The sequence below is a fragment of the Rhinolophus hipposideros genome (genome assembly GCF_964194185.1).
Source record: "Rhinolophus hipposideros genome assembly, chromosome: 10".
Classification (NCBI taxonomy): domain Eukaryota; kingdom Metazoa; phylum Chordata; class Mammalia; order Chiroptera; family Rhinolophidae; genus Rhinolophus; species Rhinolophus hipposideros.
In genome coordinates, this window is record NC_138056.1 from 60,711,082 (window position 1) to 60,726,869 (window position 15,788).

Sequence of the window (15,788 nt, forward strand, 5' to 3'; positions counted from 1 at the left end):
TTAGCTTGCAAACATTTAGGTCAGTGAGTCACTTCAAGTTAACTTTTGTGGATGTATGAGATAAGAGTTGATGATTTTTAAAATACGATTATTCATTTATTTCCACATTTGTTGAAAAACCTTTTCTTTCCCCATTGAATTGCCTTGGCATCTTTGTCCAGAATCACTTGACCACAAAATGTGTGATCTGTTTGTGGATTTTATATTTTCTTCTATTGATCTGTTGATCTGTATATCTCAATACCACACTATCTTGTTAGTGTAGTTTCATAGTAAGTCTGATAATTAGGTAGAGTTAATCCTACAAATTTTTCTTTTTAAAAATTGCTTTGACTCTTTTAAGTCATTTGTATTTCCAAATAAATTTTAGAATCAACTTCTCAATTTCTACCAAAAAAAAACACCAAAAAAAAAAACTGCTGGAATTTTGATTAAAGTTGCATTAAATCTATAGATGAATTTGGAAGAGAAGTAACATCTTTAAAATACTGAATCTTTCAGTCCCTTCATTCATTCATTTTAGGGATATACTGTAGTTTAACTTTTCACTCATTAAGGGACATTGGCATTTCCCCCCAGTTTTTGGCTATTATGATTAAAACTGCTATTAACATTTGTGTACAGGTTTTACTTGATCATTCCTCTGGGACAAAGGCCCAAGAGTGAAAATTGCTAGATTGTACATTTTTAATTATAGAAGAATCTGTCAAACTACTTTTTAATATGGCTGTATCATTTTATATTTTCCATTGGTGTTATCACTATTTTAAATTTTACACATCTGACAGGTGCATAGTGATGATATCTCAGTGTGGATTGTACTTCCCTAATGGCTAATTAATACTATTGAACATATTTTCCTGTGCTTATTCACCATCTGTATACTCTCTTCAGTGAAATGTCTGTTCATGTCTTTCACCTATTTTTCTTTAGATAGTTATATTTTTCCTTTTGAGCTTTAGGAGTTCTTATATTTTTCAGATACCAGTTTTTCGTCAGCTTTGTGGTGTACAGACATTTTTCCCAGTCTGTTATTTGTCTTTTATGTCTTAACAGGGTCATTTGCAGATCATACATTTTTAATTTTAATGAGGTCCAGTTATCAGTTTTTCCTTTTATGAATCAGGCTTTTGGGGTCATTCTAAGAACTCTGTGACTAGCCCCAGATCCCTTTTCCCCTCTTCCCCCCTCCCAAATTTTATAGTTTATTAAAGTTTGTGATTCATTTTTATATAAGGTATGAGGTTTGATTGGGGTTAGTTCTTTTGCCTATGGATGTCCAATGTTTCTAGCACCGTTTGTTGAAATGCTATCCTCTTCCATTTAATTACTTTTGTACCTTTGTCAAAAATCAGTTCAACATGTTTGTGTGAGTCTATTTCTGGGTTTCTATTTTGCCAAATTGATCTATGTACCTACTCTGTCCATTACCACACTGTCTTTTTTATTTATTTAATTAAATTTATTGGGATAACATTAGTTAATAACATTGCATAAGTTTCAGGTGTATAATTCTATAACACATCATCTGTATATTGCATTGTATGCTCACCACTCAGAGTTTAGGCTCCTTTCAACACCATATATTTGACCCCCTTTACCCTCTTCATCCTTCCCTGTCTCCCTTCCCTTCTGGCAACCACCGTACTGTTGTCTTTGAGTTTGTTTTGTTTGTTGCTTTCTGTTTATCCCACATATGAGTGAAATCATATGGTTATTGTCCTTTTCTATCTGACTTATTTCACTTGGGATGATACTCTCAAGATCCATTCATGTTGTCACTAATACCAATATTTCATCATTTTTTGTGGCTGAATAGTACTCCATTGTATATACAAAGTATGTATCACATCTTTATCCAATCACCCATTGAAGGGCACTTAAATTGTTTCTATGTCTCGGCCACCATGAATAATGCTGCAATGACTATAGGAGCACATATATCTTTATGAATAAATGTTTTCAATTTTTTGGGGTAGATACCCAGAAGAGGGATTGCTGAGTCATATGGTAGCTCTATTCTTAATTTTTTGATGACCCCCCCCTCCATACTGTTTTCCATAGTGGCTGTACCAATTTACATTCCCACCAGCAGTGTATAAGGGTTCCTTTTTCTCCACAATCTCTCCAACACTTGTTATTACTTGTCTTGTTGATAATAGCCATTCTAACAGTTGTGAGGTGGTATCTTATTGTGGTTTTGATTTGCATTTCCCTTATAGCTAGTTGAGCTATTTTTTCATATGTCTGTTGGCCATTTGTGTGATTTATTTCTCCTTCATATCTAAAACGATAACTTTATTGGATTTATTAGTCTTGGCTGGTGATTTCTCTCTTTCAATACTTGCAATATTTGATTACACTCTCTCCTAGCTTGTAAGGTTTCTGCTGAAAAATCCAATGGTAATATAATAGGGTTTCCTTTATAGGTTACAATCTTGTTTTTCCCTGGCTGCCTTGGAATTCTTTCTTTGTCATTAGCTTTTTTTCTTTTTTTAAAACTTTTTACTTATTTAAGTGTGTTTTTCCAGGACTCATCAGCTCCAAGTCAAGTAGTTATATCAATCTAGTTGTGGAGGGCACAGTTCACAGTGGCCCATGTGGGGATTGAACCGGCAACCTTGTTGTTAAGAGCACTGTGCTCTAACCAACTGAGCTAACCAGCCGCCCTGCCATTAACTTGCGACAGTTTTAATATAATGTGTTTTGAAGAAGGTCTTTTTGCATTGAGATAATTAAGTGTTCTGTTAGCCTCTTGGATTCAAGTGTTCAGCTCTTTACATAGGTTTGGGAAGTTCTCATAGATTATTTGTTTGAATAGGCTCTCTGGTCCCTTCTCCTTCTCTTACACTATTATTCATTCTAATGGAGTCAGATAGTTTTTATAAACTTCTTTTATTTTTTTATTAACTTTCATTTCTTTTTTTTCTTCACCTGAGTCATTTCTAGATTTCTCTTTTCAAGATCACTATTTTTTTCTTCCACCTAGTCTGTTCTATTTCCTAAACTCTCTTAATTCATCCTTCATCTCATTTATTGAGTTCTTCAGCGCCAGAATTTCTGTTTGGTTATTATATGTATGTGTGTATATACATATATATACATATATATATACAGTTTCAGTCTCTTTAGTAAAATACTCCTTTTTTTGTTTGTTGATTTCATTCCTGAGGTCGTTGTACTGCCTTTTTGAGATTTCTTGTATCTCCTTGAGTTTTTTTCAGAACTGCAATCCTGAATCCTGAAGATTATGATTTAAATCATAGTCTTCCTTGTTTTTGAGTTTATTTTCTATCGGAGCTACCTCGATACCTTGGTTATTCATAGTACTTGATGCATTATTTCTCTGCCTGGGCATTTTAGGGGTTGAAATCTTGTTTAAGTACTGTATTTTGTTTTTAATTTTAGCAGGTTGATAACTAGAGGCTTCTTTTGTTTTCCAGTAGATGGTGCTATAATATAATGCAAGTTTTGTTTTTCTTACCTGTACTACTGAGACTTCCTGAATCTCTGTGGGGCAGTGTTGCCTAGCCACTGAAAATGCCCTGTGTTCCGTGGAGGTAGGCATCCCCTTTGTGACTGGGTAAGCTTCGTCTCAGGCCACCACTCCTGTAATGGGATGTGGTAGGCAATGGGGTTTGGGGCCTGTGAGTTCCCCACGCTGCTTTCCTGCAACCCGAAGCTGCCAGCTGTGCTATCTGAGGTGTCCCAGCTGTCTCTAAGGGGTTCCTGGAGATGGGTGGGACAGGGGTAAGCAGGAGGGAGGGAAAGCGGGTTGGTGTATCTGTGGCTTTGTTTTTTCCCCTGGTGATGGTAGCTGCTCTGTCCTCCCTCCCCTACAACTCAGAAACACCCACCTTCAGATGTTTCAGTGCACAGACATCTCGGATGTGTTTGTGTGTTGAGCAAGGAATATTTTGTTAAATTATGGTTGTCTGACTTATTTTAACTTTAAGGGAAGAGACCAGGAGGTCTTCTCATGCCACCATGCTGCTTATGTCCCTCTGCACACTGTCGTTATTATTGAAGCTATATCATAAGCCTTAACAATGCATAGAATTATTCCTCCCACTTTATTCTTTTAAACAATTATTTAGCTATTCTATATCCTTTACCTTTTTATACAAATTATAAAATAGACATATTTATGCCTAGAAAAATCCTTGCTGGGACTTTGAGAGGAATTGCATTAATCTTACAGAGCAATTTGGGATACTTGACATTTTAACTTTGTCCAGTCTTCCCGTTCATGAACATGGTAAGTCTCTCCATTTACTTAGGTCTTCTTTAATTTCTTTTATCAAATTTTGTAATTTTCAGGATGTAGATCCTGTATATGTTTTGTTAGACTTATGTCTAAGTTTTTTTTTTTTAATTTTGTGGAGCAAATGTAAGTCTTTGTTTTTAATTTCAGTTTCCACATGTTTATTATCAATATACAGAAATACTGTTGATTTTTTGCGTGTGTTGTCCTTGTGTCCTGTGGCCTGTCTAAACTCATGTTAGATCTATGAATTTTTTTGTGGATTAATTAAGATATTCTCTCCAATCATGCCATCCTTAAATAGGAAAAATTTTATTTCTCCCTTTTCAAACTCTATGCCCTCTTCTACTTCTCCCCCTCCACCGCCTTTTTGCCAGTGTCTTCTGACTAGTATTGACATCTGATAAGTCCATAGTCATTTAAGTTATAAAACATGTCATTTTGTCTTTAATTTTCAGCAGTTTTACTATATGCCTAGGCACAGTATTTTTCAAATTCTGTTTATGGCTCTCCGAGCTTCTTGACTTTGTAAATTTTTGTCTTTCATTAATTTAGGAAGGTTTTATTTATTATTTGTTAACAATTCTCTGCAGCATTCTTTCTTTTCTCCCCTTCTGAGACTTCATCTAAGCCCTAGAATCAAATACGCAAAGTTGAAGTGCCTACAATATGGTAATATTTTCTTCCTGTCTCTTCTGTAATTTCATGAGATCAGAAAAATGCCATCTTAGTTTCCATGGATGAACTAGAGTGAGCTATATTAATGAGGAATGAAAACAGCTATACTCTTCTTATGACATTTGAGGTGATTTATGACTGGCACACACCAAATATTAGGAAGCTAATTAAAAAAAAATGTTTGTTTTGAGGGGCTTGTTTGGAGAGACAGTTAAAGAATCAGTAGGATGTGTTCTAAACAAATCACCTAGAAAGTTACATGAGGTGTTAGAAGCAAAACTTGGTGATGCTCTTGACCAAACATTAAAATTTATGTCTGTTTTTTATAGCACTACTGTGTTTTAATGTGTAATATAGCATAGGGTGGTAAGTTATATATGAATAGTTTGCATGATGATTGTCTTTTTAGAGTTGGCTTTCCTTTCCTTTCCATACTACTGAATAAAGAAATTGCACACCAACAAGATGACAAGAATAAAGGTAGAGTGATATATATTAAATTAGCAACCTAAGACTTGAGTGAAGAGGAGTTATGTTCAGTTTTCACAGTATCTAGAATTTGGAGAAGGTGATGACTTTTGTTATGACCTTCAAGAGAGTTATCTTTTGCCTGCAGGAGAAACAGGGTCCTCTGAAGAAACCAGTAAGGCAAGGAGGTCAAGCAAACACTCAGAGAAGGGATTGAGGATAGAGAATTGTTGATCATAGATCTGGAGGATTTGTGATCCACAAAAGAGTCTAGGAGGGAAGGGAAGGGTACAATATTGTGTTAAAGGAATTAATGTAGAGGGAACAATGATTTTTCTCCAGCCATTGTCTTGGTAGAGCCTTAACTACTGTTTTTCCTCCTGCAGGGGGATATGTGTTCAGCAAGGGTTACTTTCTTTCAGCCCAGGAATCTCTTGATTTGTCCATAATCCAATCATTATAACTCTTCCCTCTGGCAATGGTTAGTTTGAGAAGGGGCATATGACCCTATTATACCTAATTAGATGGGAGGAAAATTCAGCTGAGATCTACAAAAAGTTTTCAACTGTTAAAAGAAACACAGAAGAGGAAATAGCTGTTCTTGTTTGTACATGTTTGTTCTAACCATTACAGTGTGCATATATAATACTGGAGCTGTAATGCACATCTTGGGACCATAAGGACAAATTCAGACGTAAAGTAAAGGGTGTTATGCCCTGCTGCTCTTGCTTTGCACTTCTGTATTTCATTTCAGTGAGTTCTCTAAAAGATAGAAGACAGAAGTTCATGGTTAATCTTCCATTTTAATTTAAGGAAATATGTATATATATATATATATATTTTTCCTAATTAGAAGGATACTATCTGCTCTCTGTGGGAAATAAAACAATTAAAAATTGTATAAAGTAGAAATTCAATATGCCCAGCCTCATTGTTATTTCTATGCATATAAAATAACTTCTGTCTATAAAAACATTAATGCTTTTTTTTACAAATATGTTAAGATATTAAATACTTATAACCTACAGTTTTGATTTAATGCTATAGAAGAGAAATCTTCACAGAGAAGATGCTTGAGGAGTTTTCATGGATAATTAATAGCTTGCAGGTAGGAAAGGTGAATGACTAGAAGTGGTTGATAGAGGGAGGTTCAGGTAAATAGCACATTTCTGTATGAGAGAAGATCTTGTGCAAAGGCAAAAAGGTGGCCACTTCAGGAGAAAAAAAAATAGTGTACTAGTAGATGATACAGAGCAGAGAAGTTTATAAGAATACTGGTGGGTCATGAAGCTGGAAATGTGGAAGAATGGATCAGATGAAAAAGATCCTCATATGCCATGTTGGAGTATTAACTTGATAATGCAGGGTTTAGGGAGCTAGAGAAGGGTGTTAAGCAATTGAAAATTATGCTCAGGTAAATGTTTTAAAAATATCAATATTTCTCTAGGTCAGACAACTGAGACTTAGATTCTAGCTCTGGCATTTCATAGTTATGAAACTGTGAACAAGTTATTTAAGTATTCTCTGTTTCCTTATTTTCAAAGTAGGGACACATGGAAGAAGGGTTGTGAGGATTAAATGAGATAACCCATGTGAAAGAACCTGGTCAGGTTCCTGGCATGTGGTAAATTTTCAATAAATATTAATTTTCTTCCAATCTTTTTTTGGTTGCTTTATGTTTGACTAAACTTCCAATTTACAAGACTATTATTGTTTTACTGATAAGGGCAAAGGGTTAGGGAAACTATTTAAAAATATTATTTACTTCAAGCAAAGTGAACCTCATTAAGAACGATGTTTGTGAGGTCACTTAAATGCTCCAAGTCATGTGAACCCAGAACCAAGAGAACGTTGCTCAAATTCAATTCAACAAATCTGTATTGTATAATTCCTGGATAATAAGCAGGAACTAAGCACTAGGGAATATAAAAATAAAATTGCATGGACTTAAGTTCAATGAGATAAATAAACAATGGCATGCAATGTGATAAGAACAACAGTAGATGTATTGTGTTAATCTCTGGCAAACATTATGATCTTTTCTCAAAATGTCCTCCTTTACTGATGAGCAGCAAGAAGGTGTACCATTGGTATAGAGGTGTGACGTTTGTCCAGGGTGTTTTCTCATACCTGAGCCCCTGCTGATGGTATGTGTTTACGATGGAATGTGTTCTTCCACATGCTGAGGGAGCATAATGTGGAAACTGCAGTTACACAAAAATGTTTTAAAACTGGGGTGGGGAACAGAAAAATAAATTTTCCTTCTACCCTTCTCAGTTCTTCTAGCTGGACTAACAATCAAGTTAACATGACACAAGTTAAGAGGAGAAAAATAACCAAATGTAATACATATGTACACATGGAGATTCCATAAGAATATTGGGGCCTGGTGATGGGCAGTTCAGGCTTATACGTTCATCTCCTGCTAAGGAGAAGGGGGCGTGTGGTTTGGGAATTCAAAGGGAAGGAAGGCAAGTCACGTGGAGGTAGGAAAGCAGAGGTTTGGTAAATAAATGTTTGCTGGGCCACTTTTAACAGTGGGACACAGAGAGGACTTTGATCAAATGGGCCTTGCTAGGTTCCTCAATTAGTTCAGATTAAACTATCGTTATCTATAACATATCCCCCTTCCTGGAGCTGGTCACAGGTTTTTATCTGAGGCTTTTTGTTTCTTGAAAAAAAAACCAGCTTAACATAATCAATATCCCAAAAGGCATATTTTGGGGTAGTAAACTTTGCTCCCCCTCACTGGCAGGACTAGAAACTGGTATCTCTAGCTGTGGTTTTTATATCTCTTCTATAGAAATGACAACCCAATGTCTAAAGTATGAGTAATGCATCTAGAATAGTTCTTAGGCACATCATCTGAATATAGTAGTCTTTAACTCCCACTGGTATTTTATTTTCATTTTAGTTCTTTTACAAAACTCCCTCATCTGGCAGGAACAGAACAAAATTTACTACTTGCCAAAAAAATCCAAACCCAGTGGAAGAAATTTGGACTGGATTCAGCCAAGTTGGTCCATTATGATGTCCTCCTGTCTTACCCTAATGAAACAAATGCCAACTATATATCAGTCATGGATGAACATGGAATTGAGGTGATGTAGAATTGTGGGTACTTCTTATACTTTACAACTCTACCTTTTCGTATGAGTTGGAATTTCAGCTTAAGTAAAAAGAGAAATTTGTCAGTAGTGCAAAGGAACTCATGTTTTCTAGAGAAGTTAACAAGTTGCAAACTAATTATTCAGTGTTTACTATGTGTTAGGCACAGTGCTAGGTCCTGAAGCCAGAATGAAGACTAGGACATGATTCCTTTGCTTAAATAAGATGAGGCAGATATTGGAACACATCATTTCACATCAATATGGTAAGTGCTATGAAGAGTATGATCAGGGTTCTTTATCTACAAGGGAAAGGCTCACTTAGCCCAGTATTGAAATAAGAACATTCAAAGCTGTAGAGAAAGTTTATAAGAGTTTATTTGAGCCAAACTGATGAAATATGCTGGAGTTGCAGCTTTTTATACATTTGAAATTAAGGAGGAAACATAAGGAAGATTACATGGAGGTGGGAGAAAACAAGGCGGCATTGAATTACAGGATAGTTAACCTGTGTTCTGTTGAGGGTGGTTAGGGCTTATTTCAAAGGTGTGTGAAACAATAGACAGGGCTTGCTTAAGACAAAGATAAACCTTTTACTAAAAAGTGAAAGGCCTGGAGTGTGTCTACCCACTGTGACCTGCCCAGTTAGGAATTTATTATGATCAGATCACCTTGTGAGGTAGGTTCCTTTCCATAGGATCCGTTTTTTCATCCACACTCGCCTGGGAATCAGAGAAGCCTTCTTGAAAGAGTTGATATAAGTCATGAAAAGGTCTAAAGTTAATTAATCACGTGGAAAAGCAAGATGAGGGAATTCTAGGCAGAAGAGAAATATTGGCAAAGTCTTAGAGACAAATACTAATTTAGCATTATTGGGGGAATTTAAAGGTTTTCTGTATTTCAAGAGTGTAAAATACAAAGTGAGCCGTGATAAAAGATAAACCAGCATACAGCTGACCCTTGAACATGGGCTTAGGGGCACTGTCCTGCAGTCTACATATGACTTTTGACTCCCCAAAACTTTGCTGCTAATAACCTACTGTTGACCAGAAACCTTAATGATAGCATAAATAGTCAATTAATACATATTTCGTATGTTGTATTTTATAGTGTATTCTTACAGTAAAGCAAGCTAGAGAAAAGAAAATGTTCTTAAAATTCATAAGATAAAATGCATTTATAGTACTGTATATTTATTGAAAAAAATCCACATGTAAGTGGACCCACACAGTTCAGACCCATGTTGTTCAAGGGTTAACTGTATATGTTTTGGGGACAAGTTGTAGAAGGGCTTATACACTGTCCTGAGGAGCTTAGAATTCAACTTCTGTCAATGGAAACCATGGACAAGTCCTACACAATGGAAGGGTGTGGCCAGAGAGGCATTTCAGGTAGTTTGGGGAGTCTGTATTTACACCTGGACTAGGCAAGTTGGAGTCTTAAGACAATAGTCCAGGTAAAAGATGACAAAGCCCTGAATTAGGATGTTAGCAGGAATGAGGAAGAGGGATAGATCTGAGCAATAGTTAGGAAGCAGTATTGGCAGGACTTGAATAGTGATTGACAGGAGGAAGGAGGTGAGGGCAGAGTTCAGTCTGATTTTTAGGTATCTGGTGTGAGTGGCTAGCTAGTGATGCTAATAATAGCTGGACGAAATGCACAACCAGAAGCAGACCTGGGGTGAGAGAATATAAATTCCAATTTTGCCCTGTTGAGTTTGGACATCCAAGCTGAAATGTCCATCAGGTCCTTAAATATACAAGTCTGGAAGGCTGAACATCGTAAGCAAATTAGGTATGGATAAAATTTTAAGAGTCAATGAAATCCCACAAAGAAGGCTGAAAGGAATAGTTGGAAAAGAAGGAGAATCATGAGAGTGCCACCTTCGAAGCCCTGTTTTATATTTCATATCGGAGCTTTTACTTACCTGAGATCGCATGCATTTATAGAACTTTCTACTATTTTGAAGACAATAATAATGATAAAACTCTCTCTCTCATTGTTGCCAGTGGAATTTATTAAATTGTAGAACCTAGTTTCAGGATGCTTAATCTTAAGGGGCAAAATACATTATTCTTTAATAACAATCTAGAATATTTTTAACTTCATGTGTTTTGATGCTTGCTAGATTTTCAAAACATCAAACCTTGAGCTGTTACCAGATGGATATGAAAATGTTACCAATATTGTTCCACCATATAACGCTTTCTCAGCCCAAGGCACGCCAGAGGTAAAAATAAGACATTTTCTTATTCAACTCTTTCAACGTTTCTTTGTTATATGAAACCTATATAGAGAACTAAACCAAGGAAATTAGGAAGATCACACATCCTTATCCATACTTTTGAGGGTCAGTGCTATGTAAACTCTACCTAAAAGTAATTAAAAAGGAAAAAAAGAACACCATACCAGAGGAAGAAAGAAAATACATACTTAAAATTCAGACCCTGATGAAGGAGACGCCACTCCTTAAAAAAAGTAAACTGCCGAACATGCCTTTAATTCAGTAAGTGCAATAGATGTTTTTAGGAGTTTTCTTTGTTCACAGTCTGACTTTGTTCCAGGTTTGTAGATCACACCACAGAAGTTTTAAAATCAGTACTATGGTTGGAAATTAAACATAGTTGGGATTTACAATGACTTTTGTTTATTCTATTTCCTGTGACTCAGTATACACTGATAATTTCTTCAAAATAGAACACGCAGTTTAAAATGTTTTACATGTCATTTTTTAAAAACTTTTCAGCACATTGAAATATTCTCCAACTACTTCTACAGAATTAGCTTAGATCTATTTATTAAGCCCAAGCCAGGAAAGATAACTTTTAATGATGCATGTTATGGAGCAAACTTATCCTCTGGTTTTCTCTTTAATTATAGTAGTATTATGTGTTGTTTTTCTTTTTTGTTCCCCTACAGGGAGATCTTGTATATGTAAACTATGCTCGTACTGAAGATTTTTTCAAACTAGAAAGAGAAATGGGCATCAACTGTACTGGAAAGATTGTTATTGCAAGATATGGGAAAATCTTCAGAGGAAATAAAGTATTGTGTTATTTGTTTTTCTAGAAGGAAGAAGATACATATATGTCCTGCAAATGGAAATGATCAGCTTGCATCACAGTTTTCAAAATTGCTTTCACGATGCCTATATCGTGCTATTTCCATGGTTGCACAGAAAATCCTGTTTTTATGTTCTTTCACATATCTAGAAAGGGAAATTATTTTTAACAATTTTATTGCCAAGGAGATATTTCCTTTTTTATTTAATTGAAGGAAATTTATATAAACTGAAAAATTAAAAGCTCTGCTGCATGAGCCAACTTCATCCCTGACATAATCAATCTTAACAGCTCTTTTCAGACCTAATTCTGTATCTGTCTCTATACTCATTTTACATAAATATTATCTTACAAAGAGGGAATCAGACATTACATATTGTATAGGTGTTTTTTTTCACTCAGCAGTAACTAGGTATTCTTCCATGGTTAATTATAGGACTAGATTCATACAAGTCTAGTCTGGGCTTCCTATTCTCTAGATCATTTACTGTGAGCAATTTGCTTAACTTTTCTGAACTAGTGTTTTCTCACATCTAAAATAGAAATCTCTTAGAGTCCTCATTAGTATTAAATGACTTTATATTTGAAAGCACTTCAGACAGTGACTGGCACTTAGTAATTTCTGTCACTTTATTAAGTAAATACCTCATTATTTTAGATGGCTGCATAGTATTTTACAGAATTAGTATGCAATTTATTTAACCATTCCTCTGTCGACGGATGTTTGGTGTGTCTTAAATGTGTTACTGTTAAAATAATTGCATTGTGAACATCTTTGTCAACATGTACTTGAACATTTTTGTCAAAATTTTTTATGATTCCCAGAAGTTGAATGGCTGAATCATAATGTATATTTTGATAGGCATCATCAAATTACCCTTCAAAAAAATTATGATAGATTGTACTCTTGCTAATATTATGTGAGAGTGCTTTCTGAATATTGGAATATGTTTTAGTGGATCAAGACTGATGGTTTTTTAATCTTTTGCTGCTTCTGTAATGAAAAATTCAGTATCTTATAGGGTAGATTTTCTGACTTCTGGTCAGTTTGCATTATTACAAAAATGTGTACAAAAGAACTGTGGGCAGTTTTTCAATGCTATGACTATTATGCATAGAATTTTAAATTAAGTTTAGTTCCACAAATATTGTAGATTGCTTACTCTATGATGTACCAGATTTTGGAGGGTGGATAGTTACAAGTGATTAAGACATGGTCCCAGTTCACAACAATGTAAAAAAAGAGAAAGCTATATAACAACTATTTTAAAATACTTTGACCTATCCTAAAATAGAAATATATACAATATAGAATTACAAAAAAGGGAGACATTAATTTTGTAGTTTTAGGGACAGTAGGAATGTTTCCCAGAAGAGGCAATAACTTGTTTGGAGTCATGTAGAATAAATGAGTGTTGTTAGGTCTACCAAGAGAGAAACTGATTTCAAGGCAAAGAGAACTAAATGAGTTACAGAATGATAGAAAGCAGTGTCTAAATTTCCTTACATTATAAAATTTATTTTCGCTTAGGTGAATAAGTCAGTCACTTTCCATTTCTACATCATGGATTGCATCTTGCCTCTGCAGGTTAAAAATGCCATGTCAGCAGGAGCCATAGGTATCATCTTGTACTCAGATCCAGCTGACTACTCTGCCCCTGAGGTACAGCCATATCCTAAAGGATGGAACCTTCCTGGAACTGCAGCCCAGAGAGGAAATGTGTTAAATTTGAATGGTGCTGGTGACCCGCTGACTCCAGGCTATCCAGCCAAAGGTAGTGGATGAGCCTGTCCACCCATTTCTGCAAAAATACCACTTGCCCTTATAGAAGGCATGAAACGAAGCACCTACAGACTAGCATTAAAACTGTGTGCAATATAATATTTTGGATGACCATTGTTAGGAATTCAGACATTTCTAGTACATTGTTGAAAAAAGTTATTAGAGCAGATATCCTTGCCTTGTTCCTGCCCCAAGAAGCCTTTCTCGGTTTAATGTGATGTTATCTGTATGTTTTTTATAGATTATTTTTGTCAAATTGAGGAAGCTCACTTCTACATTAATATGAAAGGAGTTTTTATCTTACCACAGGCATCTAGAAGGAATACATATTGGGTTTTGTCAAATGCTTTTACTACATCTATTGAAATGATCAAAAATTGTTATTATTTATTATGTTATACTGATTGATTTTTGAATGTTAAACCAAACTTTTCATCCTGGGAGAAACTCTACTTGGTTACAATGCATTATCCTTTTACATATTGTTGGCTTATTGTTGGATTTATGCTAACATTTTTGTTAGAGTATCTCTGTCTTTAGTCATAGGGATATTGGCCTATAGATTTATTTTCTTGTAATATCTGTCTTATTTTGGTATCAGAGTAATGCTGGCCTCCTGGAATGAGTTGGGGACTATCTCCTTCATTTTTTTATGCATGAGTTTATAGGAATGAATTTGATTTTGTCTATATATGTTTGGTAAAATTCCTCAGAAAATCCATCCAAGCCCGAAATTTTGTTTGTAAGAATGCTTTTAACTACAAATTCAATTTCTTTCATAGATATGTGGCTCTTTGGGTTATGTATTTATTCTTGAGTGAGCTTTGGTAGTTTGTGTCTTTCAAGGATTTTGTTCATTTCGTCTAAGTTATTGAATTTATGGGCATAAAGTCGTTCATAATATTCTCTTATTTTTGTTGTTTGCAGGTACTAGAGTGATATTTTCTTCTTTATTCCTGATATTAGCAATTTGTCTTTTTTTTTTTTTCTGATCTGTCTTGCCAAGGATTTATCAGTTTTATTGTTCATCTCGAAGGAACACCTTTGGATTTCATTGATAATCTATGATGTTTCTGTTTCCTATTTCTTAGATGTCGGCCCCGATCTTTATTATGTCCTTTCTCTTGTTTATTTTTCCTCACTTGTTTTCATTTTCTAGTTTCTTAAAGTAGAATCTGATAGAATGTGTTTGAAACCTTCCTTTTTTCTAAGATAGATGTTTTACTGCTGGCCAGTTCTATTTTGGCTGAAAGCCAAAGTTCCACTGAGGTTTATAAGCCTGACAATATTTTTCAATCTTTCTTTAAAAAGAATATTATTTGAATAAGATCTTTCTCACTTAATCCCAAGAGCTCATAAATTCCCTTTAATTTTTTTTAGTTATTTTTAGTTTTAGATTATGGGACACATTTTCCAGAAATCAGGTTAACTGAAGCTTCTCTAAGGATTCAAGATATCTTTGAAGAAATAAAATGCTCTTGTAAAATTTCAGAGAATTATGTGGAGTTCCGGTTAAGATGGCACAGTACAAAGTGTTCGTAGGAAGACAGATGAGAAGAATATACTCTCAGCTGACTGAGAAACTAATTATAGAAAAATGCAGACAGACACAGGGTTCTTAGACACTTGGAGAGCTCAAAGCTGAGTTCAGACATGTTTCTGAAAAAGCAAAAGCATAAATTCCATTCTGTCATGGAGAAAATCAAGTCTTCTATTCACTCAGTGTTTTTAACTCAATTTTAAAGTTCATCTTCTTTTACCAGAACGATCCTTTTATGATAATAAAAAAAGAATTATGTGAAATGTCAAAACAAGTTTGGGAATCTATAATACCTATAATTGATTTTAAAATAAAATGTAAATGGTTTAATTTCTTACTTTTGAATTAAATAGACCATATTAGGTAAAAGAAATGACTTTTGGGGAACTTTATAGTTTGATATAATGTTAAACATATAGCAAATCTGAAAGAGTAATAAAAGAAAAATTTTTGTACCCTTTGCAGATTCTTCATTTGTTTTCATTTTATGCAATTGATTTTTGCAGAGTACACCTTTAGACTTAATGTTGAAGAAGGAGTGGGAATGCCCAAAATCCCTGTACATCCCATTGGATATAATGATGCAGAAATATTATTACGGTATAGTTTTCTTTTTGGATATGAAATTAAGATATTTTGCACTAATGTGTCCATTTTCTCTTCTAAAACCAATGTAATCTAATTTTGCTAAAAGTAAGGAATAACAGAACACACCTCTTTTTTCCATAAGAACAGTCAGTTTACTAAGAAAACATTATTCTGTTTGCTACAAATGAAAATCTGAAAAGCGAAACTATGTCCAAAGATAAAAAACTGATTTGAGATTTTTTTCAAGTAGCTGGATTTTCTTAGATGTTCATTTCGTATTTGTACTTGATCTGCATTT

The 15,788-nt window shown here is 34.7% G+C and overlaps 1 protein-coding gene across 2 annotated transcripts in view; it reads left to right on the forward strand.

Annotated features, from left to right (window-relative positions):
• NAALAD2 (N-acetylated alpha-linked acidic dipeptidase 2) overlaps window positions 1–15,788 on the forward strand; it is a 54,292-nt gene that overhangs the window by 2,931 nt on the left and 35,573 nt on the right. For both annotated transcript variants that reach the window (XR_013994202.1, XM_081062859.1), the window contains exons 3-7: window positions 8,325–8,511; window positions 10,646–10,747; window positions 11,437–11,562; window positions 13,168–13,354; window positions 15,409–15,502. Coding sequence is in view for 1 of the 2 variants with exons in the window: in XM_081062859.1 (XP_080918985.1) it covers window positions 8,325–8,511; window positions 10,646–10,747; window positions 11,437–11,562; window positions 13,168–13,354; window positions 15,409–15,502 (696 nt within the window). In the remaining variant the exon portion in view is untranslated. The remainder of the gene's footprint in view (window positions 1–8,324; window positions 8,512–10,645; window positions 10,748–11,436; window positions 11,563–13,167; window positions 13,355–15,408; window positions 15,503–15,788) is intronic.